The sequence below is a fragment of the Staurois parvus genome, unplaced genomic scaffold (assembly GCF_062004578.1).
Source record: "Staurois parvus isolate SC_StPar_1 unplaced genomic scaffold, SC_StPar_1.0 ptg000090l, whole genome shotgun sequence".
Taxonomy (NCBI): Eukaryota; Metazoa; Chordata; class Amphibia; order Anura; family Ranidae; genus Staurois; species Staurois parvus.
The window spans coordinates 22,435,253-22,447,949 of record NW_028317886.1 but is presented as its reverse complement, the minus strand read 5'-3'; the positions used below and the strand labels follow the sequence as shown (position 1 = coordinate 22,447,949).

The window sequence follows — 12,697 nt, the reverse complement described above, 5'->3', positions numbered from 1 at the left end:
TAGGACTATGGTTACAGAGATGGTTAGTGTGTTGGGGTTAGGACTAGGGTTACAGAGATGGTTAGTGTGTTGGGGTTAGGACTAGGGTTACAGAGATGGTTAGTGTGTTGGGGTTAGGACTAGGGTTACAGAGATGGTTAGTGTGTTGGGATTAGGACTATGGTTACAGAGATGGTTAGTGTGTTGGGATTAGGACTAGGGTTACAGAGGTGGTTAGTGTGTTGGGGTTACAGAGATGGTTAGTGTGTTGGGGTTAGGACTAGGGTTACAGAGATGGTTAGTGTGTTGGGGTTACAGTGATGGTTAGTGTGTTGGGGTTACAGAGGTGGTTAGTGTGTTGGGGTTACAGAGGTGGTTAGTGTGTTGGGGTTACAGAGGTGGTTAGTGTGTTGGGGTTACAGAGGTGGTTAGTGTGTTGGGGTTAGGACTAGGGTTACAGTGATGGTTAGTGTGTTAGGGTTACAGAGGTGGTTAGTGTGTTGGGGTTACAGAGATGGTTAGTGTGTTGGGGTTAGGACTAGGGTTACAGAGATGGTTAGTGTGTTGGGATTAGGACTAGGGTTACAGAGATGGTTAGTGTGTTGGGATTAGGACTAGGGTTACAGAGATGGTTAGTGTGTTGGGATTAGGACTAGGGTTACAGAGATGGTTAGTGTGTTGGGATTAGGACTAGGGTTACAGAGATGGTTAGTGTGTTGGGATTAGGACTAGGGTTACAGAGATTGTTAGTGTGTTGGGATTAGGACTAGGGTTACAGAGATGGTTAGTGTGTTGGGGTTAGGACTAGGGTTACAGAGATGGTTAGTGTGTTGGGATTAGGACTAGGGTTACAGAGATGGTTAGTGTGTTAGGGTTACAGAGATGGTTAGTGTGTTGGGATTAAGACTAGGGTTACAGAGATGGTTAGTGTGTTAGGGTTAGGACTAGGGTTACAGAGATGGTTAGTGTGTTGGGGTTAGGACTAGGGTTACAGAGATGGTTAGTGTGTTGGGGTTAGGACTAGGGTTACAGAGATGGTTAGTGTGTTGGGGTTAGGACTAGGGTTACAGAGATGGTTAGTGTGTTGGGGTTAGGACTAGGGTTACAGAGATAGTGTGTTGGGGTTAGGACTAGGGTTACAGAGGTGGTTAGTGTGAGTGGGGGCCTTAAAGGAGAAGTGCAGTATATGGGGGGGAAAAAAAAAAAAAACACACATACATACAAACTCAGCTAGGCGGCTGCAGCATCGATACAATGCTGCATCTCTCCCCCACCGCCTCTACACTGAGAACTGAGCGATCAAAAACCGCTGATTGCTCAGTTCTCAGACTTCAGTGAGCAGAGAGTGACTGTCAGTCACTGGCTCTCTGCTTTGCCCCTCAAGTGATCACTGGAGCACTGGACTGTGGAGGGGGCAGGAACGGCTGGCTCAGGCTCTCAGAGGCATGCTGAGAAGCTGAGCCAGCTGCCACTCAGGCTTTTGGGTGGCTCCCGACATTAAAGTTGGGATCCCTACAGAATCTAGACCAGAGTGATATCAGCCAACAGCAGCCCGCTGTAGGCTGAATACGGGTCACAGGAATGCAGTACAAAGAACTTATTTGGCCCTACTACTTCTTTAATACAAAGTCACTGATCTGTGCCCTGAAAGCTCTGCTCTGAAAACTATCAGAACTGAAAGTTAATGCATTGGAGTTTTCTTTGTATTTAAGGCTCCATGCACACTAGCATTTTTTTAAGCTCCCAGAAGCTAAATAGTGTTATCCTATGTGTCCATGCATAGTATTTTAGGCTCAGTGAGCTGCCTTGATTTACATAGATCAACAAAGGCTCAATGCAAGGGCCCACAGAAAACAATTGTCTATGTGCCCTGTTCAAACCATACATGTGCTTTGGTGTAAGTTGCATAAAAATGCAACGTGCAAAATGCACAATGCATTACACCTCCCCAACACAACATTTAAGATTTAAACATTTTGATGAATTTGGTGAAATAAACTTTACGAAGAACATAAAATCTACACTGAAAACACAATTCTAATATTGTTAGCATTAAGCAGGAACATTGGTTATTATTGGAATGTGTAACGGGTCATTTCCAAAGGTTTCTGTAAAGCCAAGTAGAATACTCACCTGAAGAGTTGCTCGCCCATGCTGTTACAAATCACATCATCATTTGGATAAAGCTCAAATGCTTGCTCATAACAGTTAAATAAATCTTGATTTCTATTTAAAGTATAAAGCTCTTCAGCCCATTTGAAAAGTGCATACTGAAAGGTTTCCTGTAAAAAATGAAGAAAAAAAAAAAAAGGAAGAAGTAGAGGACATAAAGGCATAGGAACTCATAATTTGCAGCACATTAACCACTTGCCAACTAGCAGCAGTACATTTGCAGCATGTGCAGGAAAAGAGACATAGTTGTATTGCGCCCTGCTCATGCGCACTGGTACGCTCCCTAGGGCGCGCAACGGTGCGATCCTGTGACTGCTATCCTGAACCTGGGGCATCATGTGATCATGTGATGACCAATCATAGTGATCACATTATAACATGTACAAAAAAAAAAAGTCATTAATGAAAATCACAGCAAAACATGCCTTTAAAAATCACAAAATTCATTGCCCAAAAAGGAACAAGAGGTTCTTTTGGGTGATAAACGTAATGCACGGTCACAATTTTTAAGTGTGATTTACACACATTTTTGCACGTAGCGCATAGGGAAGCATTCACTTAAACCACCACACATGCGTGTCCCCACCTGCCGGCTCCTGCTGCGTGTAATCATTTTGTCAGCAAATCCAATCACAGTCCAGAGCCCTGTATTAACAACCAACACAGGGCTCTGTACAGAGGAAATTATCTCTTTTTTTCTTCCCCCTGCAAAGCAAGGAGAAGGAACAAAGAGATATTTAGTAAAAAGCAGCACATAATACATTACCACTTATTAGGCAGACACTTAGGCTGGCCATACACTATACAATTTTCTGTCCAATTTCCTTTAGATTTACCTTCAACTGTGTAGTGCAAGGGCCTACCTAATTGGATACAATTGAAAGTGTTGTTTGGGTTTGACCTCCTATTATATGGTTTTTGGTAAATCTAAAGCAAAAATCTCAAGAAAATTGTATAATATATTGCCAGCCTTAATAGCGTGATCAACCAGAGATGTTAACTCCTTCCCAGCCAGTGTCATTCGTACAGTGACAGTGTATAGTATTATCACTGAATTAGTGTCACTGGTGATGTCAGTCTCAGTTCCCAAAGTGTCAGTTAGTGTCAGATTGCCCGTCGCACTATCACAGTCCAACTATAAGCTGCTGATCACTGCCATTACCAGTATAAAAAGAAATAAATAAAAAAGTTCCAGTATATATCACATAGTTTGTACAACTTTCACATGAACAAATTAATATACACTTATTGAGATTGTCTTTTACCAAAGAAATGTAGAAGAATATATTTTTGCCTAAATTTATGATTTTTTTTTTAATTGGGTAGGTTCTATAGCAGAAAGTAAAAACATTTTTTTTTTAAATTTTAGAAATTTTTTTTGTTTATATAATTAAAAAAAACCCAGTGGTGACCAAATACCACAAACAGAAAGCTCTATTTGTTTGGAAAAAAAAAATTATATAAAATGTTGTTTAGGTACAGGGTTGCATGACCAAGCAATTAACAGTTAAAGTAGAGTGGTGCTATATAACAAAAGATGGCCTGGCCATAAAAAGGGTAAAACCTTCCAGAGCTCAAGTGGTTAATGGGCTGCTCTACATGCTACATGCAAAAACACGTGGTAGGTTAATTAGCTTATGTCTAAATTGGCCCTAGTATGTGTATGTATGAATGTAAGTTAGGGACCTTAGATTGTACACCCCTTGAGGGTTAGGGACTGATATGAATGTACAATATATATGTAAAGCACTGCGTAAATTGACAGCGCTATATACAGTGAAGGAAATAAGTAGTTGATCTCCTGCTGATTTTGAATGTTTGCCCACTCACAAAGAAATGATCAGTCTAAAAATCGAATGGTAGGTGTGTTGTAACACTGAGAGACAGAATAGCAACAAACAATTCAAAAGAAATGCATGTCTAACAAATTATGCACTGATTTGCATGTTCATGAGGGAAATAAGTAGTTGATCCCCTTCACAAAACATGACTTGGTACTTGGTGACAAATCCCTTGTTGGCAATCACAGAGGTCAGACGTTTCCTGTAGTTGGCCACCAGGTTTGCACACATCTCAGGAGGGATTTTGGCCCACTCCTCTTGGCAGATCCTCTCCAAGTCATTAAGGGTTGGTGGCTGACGTTTGGCAACTCGAACTTTCAGCTCCCTCCACATATTTTCAATCGGATTAAGGTCTGGAGACTGGCTAGGCCACTCCAGGACCTTAAAGTGCTTCTTCTTGAGCCACTCCTTTGTTGCCTTGGCCGTGTGTTTTGGGTCATTGTCATGCTGGAACACCCATCCACAACCCATTTTCAATGCCCTGGCTGAGGAAAGAAGTATCTCACCTAAGATTTGACGGTACATTGCCCCGTCCATCGTCCCTTTGATGCGGTGCAGTTGTCTTGTCCCCTTAGGAAAAAACATCCCCAAAGCAGAATGTTTCCACCACCATGTTTGACAGTTGGGATGGTGTTCTTGGGGTCATAGGCAGCATTCCTCCTCCTCCAAACACGGCAAGTTGAGTTGATGCCAAAGAGCTCGATTTTGGTCCCATCTGACCACAACACTTTCACCCAGTCCTCCTCTGCATCATTCACATGTTCAGTGGCAAACTTCAAAAGGCCTGGACATGTGCTTTCTTGAGCAGAGGGACCTTGCGGGCACTGCAGGATTTCAATCCTTGTCGGCGTAGTGTTACCAATTGTTTTCTTGGTGACTGTGGTCCCAGCTGCCAGGAGATCATTGACAAGATCCTCACATGTAGTTCTGTTCTCATGATCATTGACACTCCACAAGGTGAGATCTTACATGGTGCACCAGACCTAGGGAGACTGACAGTTGTTTTGTGTTTCTTCCATTTGCAAATGATTGCACCAACCAATTGTCACCTTCTCACCAAGCTGCTTGGTGATAGTTTTGTAGCCCAGTTCAGCCTTGTGTTGGTCTACAATCTTGTCCCTGACATCCTTGGACAGCTCTTTGGTCTTTGCCATGGTGGAGAGTTTGGAATCTGATTGTTTGATTGCTCCTGTGGACAGGTGTCTTTTATACAGGTAACAAAATGAGATTAGCAGCACTCCCTTTAAGAGACTGCTTCTAATCTCAGCTTGTTACCTGTATGAAACACACCTGGTAGCCAGAAATCCTGCTGAATGATAGGGGATCAAATACTTATTTCCCTCATGAACATGCAAATCAGTGGATAATTTGTTAGACATTCATTTCTTTTGAATGTTTTGTTACTATTCTGTCTCTCAGTGTTACAATACACCTACCATTCGATTTTCAGACTGATCATTTCTTTGTGAGTGGGCAAACATTCAAAATCAGCAGGGGATCAAATACTTATTTCCTTCAATGTAAGTACAAGTAATAAATAAATAAATCATGCTTAAAAAATTGTGAGTGGGAACACTTGTTCCCACTATGAGATCTGAACCGTGCCTTGGAGTTTACCAGGCTGCTGGCAGCAGGGCTCGATGGTGCACCTGTGTCCTCCTGCAGCTAAAATGCCGCAACCTTATGCATGCAGGTAAACGCCCAGGAGGTATGGAGCCTTAGCCTGGCCATTAATTATACAATTTCCTTGTACAATTTTCCTTTAGAATTATCAAAATCATATAATAGGAGGTCAAACCTAGCCAACAGGGCAGACCCCTTGCACTATATAGTTGAAGGGAAATCTAAAGGAAATGACGTAAGAAAATTGGATAAAGTATGGCCAGCCTTAGCCGCAATCACTCCCATTTCTATTCAGTTCCGGGGGCAGAGGATTCTATGTTCTCTATATGCAGCCATGTATTTATCTGTGTTTAGACCTGTCCTCCAAATACATAAAGACATAGGAGTGTCAGTGTGAATGAGGACTAACATACAGACACGTGGACACCAATACAGAACAGAGTCAGTGTGAATGAGGACTAACATACAGACACGTGGACACCAATACAGAACAGTGTCAGTGTGAATGAGGACTAACATACAGACACATGGACACCAATACAGAACAGAGTCAGTGTGAATGAGGACTAACATACAGACACGTGGACACCAATACAGAACAGTGTCAGTGTGAATGAGGACTAACATACAGACACGTGGACACCAATACAGAACAGTGTCAGTGTGAATGAGGACTAACATACAGACACGTGGACACCAATACAGAACACAGTGTCAGTGTGAATGAGGACTAACATACAGACACGTGGACACCAATACAGAACACAGTGTCAGTGTGAATGAGGACTAACATACAGACGCATGGACACCAATACAGAACAGTGTCAGTGTGAATGAGGACTTACATACAGACACATGGACACCAATACAGAACAGTGTCAGTGTGAATGAGGACTAACATACACACACATGGACACCAATACAGAACAGTGTCAGTGTGAATGAGGACTAACATACAGACGCGTGGACACCAATACAGAACAGTGTCAGTGTGAATGAGGACTAACATACAGACGCATGGACACCAATACAGAACAGTGTCAGTGTGAATGAGGACTAACATGTGGACACCAATACAGAACACAGCGTCAGTGTGAATGAGGACTAACATACAGACACGTGGACACCAATACAGAACAGTGTCAGTGTGAATGAGGACTAACATACAGACACGTGGACACCAATACAGAACAGAGTCAGTGTGAATGAGGACTAACATACAGACACGTGGACACCAATACAGAACAGTGTCAGTGTGAATGAGGACTAACATACAGACACGTGGACACCAATACAGAACAGTGTCAGTGTGAATGAGGACTAACATACAGACACGTGGACACCAATACAGAACACAGTGTCAGTGTGAATGAGGACTAACATACAGACGCGTGGACACCAATACAGAACACAGTGTCAGTGTGAATGAGGACTAACATACAGACGCATGGACACCAATACAGAACAGTGTCAGTGTGAATGAGGACTTACATACAGACACATGGACACCAATACAGAACAGTGTCAGTGTGAATGAGGACTAACATACACACACATGGACACCAATACAGAACAGTGTCAGTGTGAATGAGGACTAACATACAGACGCATGGACACCAATACAGAACAGTGTCAGTGTGAATGAGGACTAACATACAGACGCATGGACACCAATACAGAACAGTGTCAGTGTGAATGAGGACTAACATGTGGACACCAATACAGAACACAGCGTCAGTGTGAATGAGGACTAACATACAGACACGTGGACACCAATACAGAACAGTGTCAGTGTGAATGAGGACTAACATACACACACATGGACACCAATACAGAACAGTGTCAGTGTGAATGAGGACTAACATACAGACGCATGGACACCAATACAGAACAGTGTCAGTGTGAATGAGGACTAACATACAGACGCGTGGACACCAATACAGAACACAGTGTCAGTGTGAATGAGGACTAACATACAGACGCGTGGACACCAATACAGAACAGTGTCAGTGTGAATGAGGACTAACATACAGACACATGGACACCAATACAGAACAGGGTCAGTGTGAATGAGGACTAACATACAGACACGTGTACACCAATACAGAACAGTGTCAGTGTGAATGAGGACTAACATACAGACACGTGGACACCAATACAGAACACAGTGTCAGTGTGAATGAGGACTAACATACAGACGCGTGGACACCAATACAGAACACAGTGTCAGTGTGAATGAGGACTAACATACAGACGCGTGGACACCAATACAGAACAGTGTCAGTGTGAATGAGGACTTACATACAGACACATGGATAAAATACAGAACAGTGTCAGTGTGAATGAGGACTAACATACAGACGCATGGACACCAATACAGAACAGTGTCAGTGTGAATGAGGACTAACATACAGACACGTGGACACCAATACAGAACAGTGTCAGTGTGAATGAGGACTAACATACAGACGCGTGGACACCAATACAGAACAGTGTCAGTGTGAATGAGGACTAACATACAGACGCATGGACACCAATACAGAACACAGTGTCAGTGTGAATGAGGACTAACATACAGACGCGTGGACACCAATACAGAACAGTGTCAGTGTGAATGAGGACTAACATACAGACGCGTGGACACCAATACAGAACACAGTGTCAGTGTGAATGAGGACTAACATACAGACGCGTGGACACCAATACAGAACAGTGTCAGTGTGAATGAGGACTAACATACACACACATGGACACCAATACAGAACAGTGTCAGTGTGAATGAGGACTAACATACAGACGCATGGACACCAATACAGAACAGTGTCAGTGTGAATGAGGACTAACATACAGACACGTGGACACCAATACAGAACAGTGTCAGTGTGAATGAGGACTAACATACACACACATGGACACCAATACAGAACAGTGTCAGTGTGAATGAGGACTAACATACAGACGCATGGACACCAATACAGAACAGTGTCAGTGTGAATGAGGACTAACATACAGACGCGTGGACACCAATACAGAACAGTGTCAGTGTGAATGAGGACTAACATACAGACGCGTGGACACCAATACAGAACAGTGTCAGTGTGAATGAGGACTAACATACAGACGCATGGACACCAATACAGAACAGTGTCAGTGTGAATGAGGACTTACATACAGACACATGGATAAAATACAGAACAGTGTCAGTGTGAATGAGGACTAACATACAGACGCATGGACACCAATACAGAACAGTGTCAGTGTGAATGAGGACTAACATACAGACACGTGGACACCAATACAGAACACAGTGTCAGTGTGAATGAGGACTAACATACAGACGCGTGGACACCAATACAGAACAGTGTCAGTGTGAATGAGGACTAACATACAGACGCGTGGACACCAATACAGAACACAGTGTCAGTGTGAATGAGGACTAACATACAGACACGTGTACACCAATACAGAACAGTGTCAGTGTGAATGAGGACTAACATACAGACGCGTGGACACCAATACAGAACAGTGTCAGTGTGAATGAGGACTAACATACAGACACGTGGACACCAATACAGAACAGTGTCAGTGTGAATGAGGACTAACATACACACACATGGACACCAATACAGAACAGTGTCAGTGTGAATGAGGACTAACATACAGACGCATGGACACCAATACAGAACAGTGTCAGTGTGAATGAGGACTAACATACAGACGCGTGGACACCAATACAGAACACAGTGTCAGTGTGAATGAGGACTAACATACAGACGCGTGGACACCAATACAGAACAGTGTCAGTGTGAATGAGGACTAACATACAGACGCGTGGACACCAATACAGAACAGTGTCAGTGTGAATGAGGACTAACATACAGACGCGTGGACACCAATACAGAACAGTGTCAGTGTGAATGAGGACTAACATACAGACGCATGGACACCAATACAGAACAGTGTCAGTGTGAATGAGGACTAACATACAGACGCGTGTACACCAATACAGAACAGTGTCAGTGTGAATGAGGACTAACATACAGACGCGTGGACACCAATACAGAACACAGTGTCAGTGTGAATGAGGACTAACATACAGACGCGTGGACACCAATACAGAACAGTGTCAGTGTGAATGAGGACTAACATACAGACGCGTGGACACCAATACAGAACAGTGTCAGTGTGAATGAGGACTTACATACAGACACATGGATAAAATACAGAACAGTGTCAGTGTGAATGAGGACTAACATACAGACGCATGGACACCAATACAGAACAGTGTCAGTGTGAATGAGGACTTACATACAGACACATGGATAAAATACAGAACAGTGTCAGTGTGAATGAGGACTAACATACAGACGCATGGACACCAATACAGAACAGTGTCAGTGTGAATGAGGACTAACATACAGACACGTGGACACAAATACAGAACACAGTGTCAGTGTGAATGAGGACTAACATACAGACGCGTGGACACCAATACAGAACAGTGTCAGTGTGAATGAGGACTAACATACAGACACATGGACACCAATACAGAACAGTGTCAGTGTGAATGAGGACTAACATACAGACGCGTGGACACCAATACAGAACACAGTGTCAGTGTGAATGAGGACTAACATACAGACGCGTGGACACCAATACAGAACAGTGTCAGTGTGAATGAGAACTAGCATACAGACGCGTGTACACCAATACAGAACAGTGTCAGTGTGAATGAGGACTAACATACAGACGCGTGGACACCAATACAGAACACAGTGTCAGTGTGAATGAGGACTAACATACAGACGCGTGGACACCAATACAGAACAGTGTCAGTGTGAATGAGGACTAACATACAGACGCGTGGACACCAATACAGAACAGTGTCAGTGTGAATGAGGACTTACATACAGACACGTGGACACAAATACAGAACAGTGTCAGTGTGAATGAGGACTAACATACAGACACATGGACACCAATACAGAACAGTGTCAGTGTGAATGAGGACTTACATACAGACACATGGATAAAATACAGAACAGTGTCAGTGTGAATGAGGACTTACATACAGACACATGGATAAAATACAGAACAGTGTCAGTGTGAATGAGGACTAACATACAGACGCGTGGACACAAATACAGAACAGTCTCAGTGTGAATGAGGACTAACATACAGACGCGTGGACACCAATACAGAACAGTGTCAGTGTGAATGAGGACTAACATACAGACGCGTGGACACCAATACAGAACAGTGTCAGTGTGAATGAGGACTAACATACAGACGCGTGGACACCAATACAGAACAGTGTCAGTGTGAATGAGGACTTACATACAGACACGTGGACACAAATACAGAACAGTGTCAGTGTGAATGAGGACTAACATACAGACGCATGGACACCAATACAGAACAGTGTCAGTGTGAATGAGGACTAACATACAGACACATGGACCGCAGGCACACAATCCAATCATGCTAGAAATCCTATGAATACTGCGGATACCTTGAAGTGTGATTTCATGTCCGGGGCCAGGCTGAGGACCAGTAAGAAGTGAGCATAGGCTGTGCCATAGTCATGATCTCGCAGACACTGCTCCGCACTCTGTATAGACCGGGAGATCAGCTCCCTCCTGCTGGCGGCCTGTCCCGCACTAGGCCCTGACCTGCTCCTTCTGCCAGACTCTGCCATGCTGACAGCACCGACCACCAGCCCAGTGCCAAGCCGTTCTCTCCAGGCTGCGTTTCATCTGTGGAACGCAATGAGCACGGCGGCGCCGGAATATGATGTGTTGAACGCTGATTGGATCCTTCATTTACATAAGCGAAGTCTGAAGGCGATGAGGAGGCTGAATGGCAAAGTGACAGAGGTCACGTTATTGTGGAAAGTAGAATGTAATGCCAGAGCGTGTGGCCATGCCCACTGCATAGAATACAAAATATAAAGAGACGTGAATTAGAATTGACATTTCATCCCCTCAAAACCAAGCCTGTATTAACCTGTTGGCACTGCCTGTACGCAAATACGTGGCCTCTTGGTGGCTGGGCCTTGATGCTTATAGGCCACACATTTGCACATCTAACAACCACACACAAACAAGCCATGTGCGCTCCAGACAAATTTACCAACACCTCACGTTAAGATCACAATCCCTACTTACAATCAAGACCTTTCCCACCATGTGACTGCCATTTATTTATGTCAGGTACTTACATAGCGATGTCAATTTACGCAGCGCTTTACATATATATTGTACATCTACATCAGTCCCTAACCCTCAAGGGGTGTACAATCTAAGGTCCCTGACTTACATTCATACATACACATACTAGGGCCAATTTAGACAGGAGCCAATTAACCTACCAGCATGTCTTTGGGATGTGGGAGGAAACCCACACAGGGAGAACATGCAAACTCCAGGCAGGTGGTGCCGTGGTTGGGATTTGAACCAACAACTCTAGTACTGCCAGGCAGAAGTGCTAACCATTTAGCCACTGTGCTGCCCAATATGACAGCCAATCACACCGGTCACAAACCTTTTAAAGGTAGGGTTGCCACCTCATCTGAACACATTAATTACACAGGTTTTGTGGCTGATTTAATGCAGATAAGGCACTGAGTTTAATTACCACCTTAACTACTTGCCTTCCAGAGAATTTACCCCCCCCCCCTTCCTGACCAGGACGTTCTTTGCATTATGGCGCTGCGTTACTTTAACTTACAATTGCGCAGTCATGCATTGATGCACCCAAATTAAATTTACATCCTTTTTTCCCACAAATAGTGCTTTCTTTCGGTGGTGTTTGATCGTCTGCAAGAAAAAGCTATATTTTTGACTTTTTGCTATTAAACATGTCCAGTAAAAAAAATTTAAAAATCTAATTCCGTCATAAATTTAGGCCAAAACGTCTTCTGCTACATATGTTTGCTGAAAAAAAATCCCAATACGTGTAAATTAATTGGTTTATGTGAAAGTTATAGCATTTCAAAATGGCGGTATATATACTGGGCTTTTAAAATGTTTTCATTTTTACTAGTAATGGTGGCAATCAGTTACTTATAGCGGGACTGCAGC

The 12,697-nt window shown here is 43.4% G+C and overlaps 1 protein-coding gene across 3 annotated transcripts in view; it reads right to left on the bottom strand.

Annotated features, from left to right (window-relative positions):
* Positions 1 to 11,436, bottom strand: part of PRMT9 (protein arginine methyltransferase 9) — a 41,836-nt gene extending 30,400 nt beyond the window's left edge. The window contains exons 1-3 of one of the 3 annotated variants that reach the window (XM_089670479.1): positions 11,128 to 11,263; positions 2,738 to 2,856; positions 2,113 to 2,261 (exon numbers count right to left, since the gene is read on the bottom strand). In XM_089670479.1, the coding sequence (XP_089526605.1) occupies positions 2,113 to 2,261; positions 2,738 to 2,764 (176 nt within the window). In that variant the 5' untranslated portion in view covers positions 2,765 to 2,856; positions 11,128 to 11,263. Of the gene's footprint in view, positions 1 to 2,112; positions 2,262 to 2,737; positions 2,857 to 11,127 lie in introns of all 3 variants that reach the window. The other 2 variants (XM_089670478.1, XM_089670477.1) reach the window with 2 other exon arrangements.
* Between the last annotated feature and the right edge of the window lie 1,261 nt (positions 11,437 to 12,697).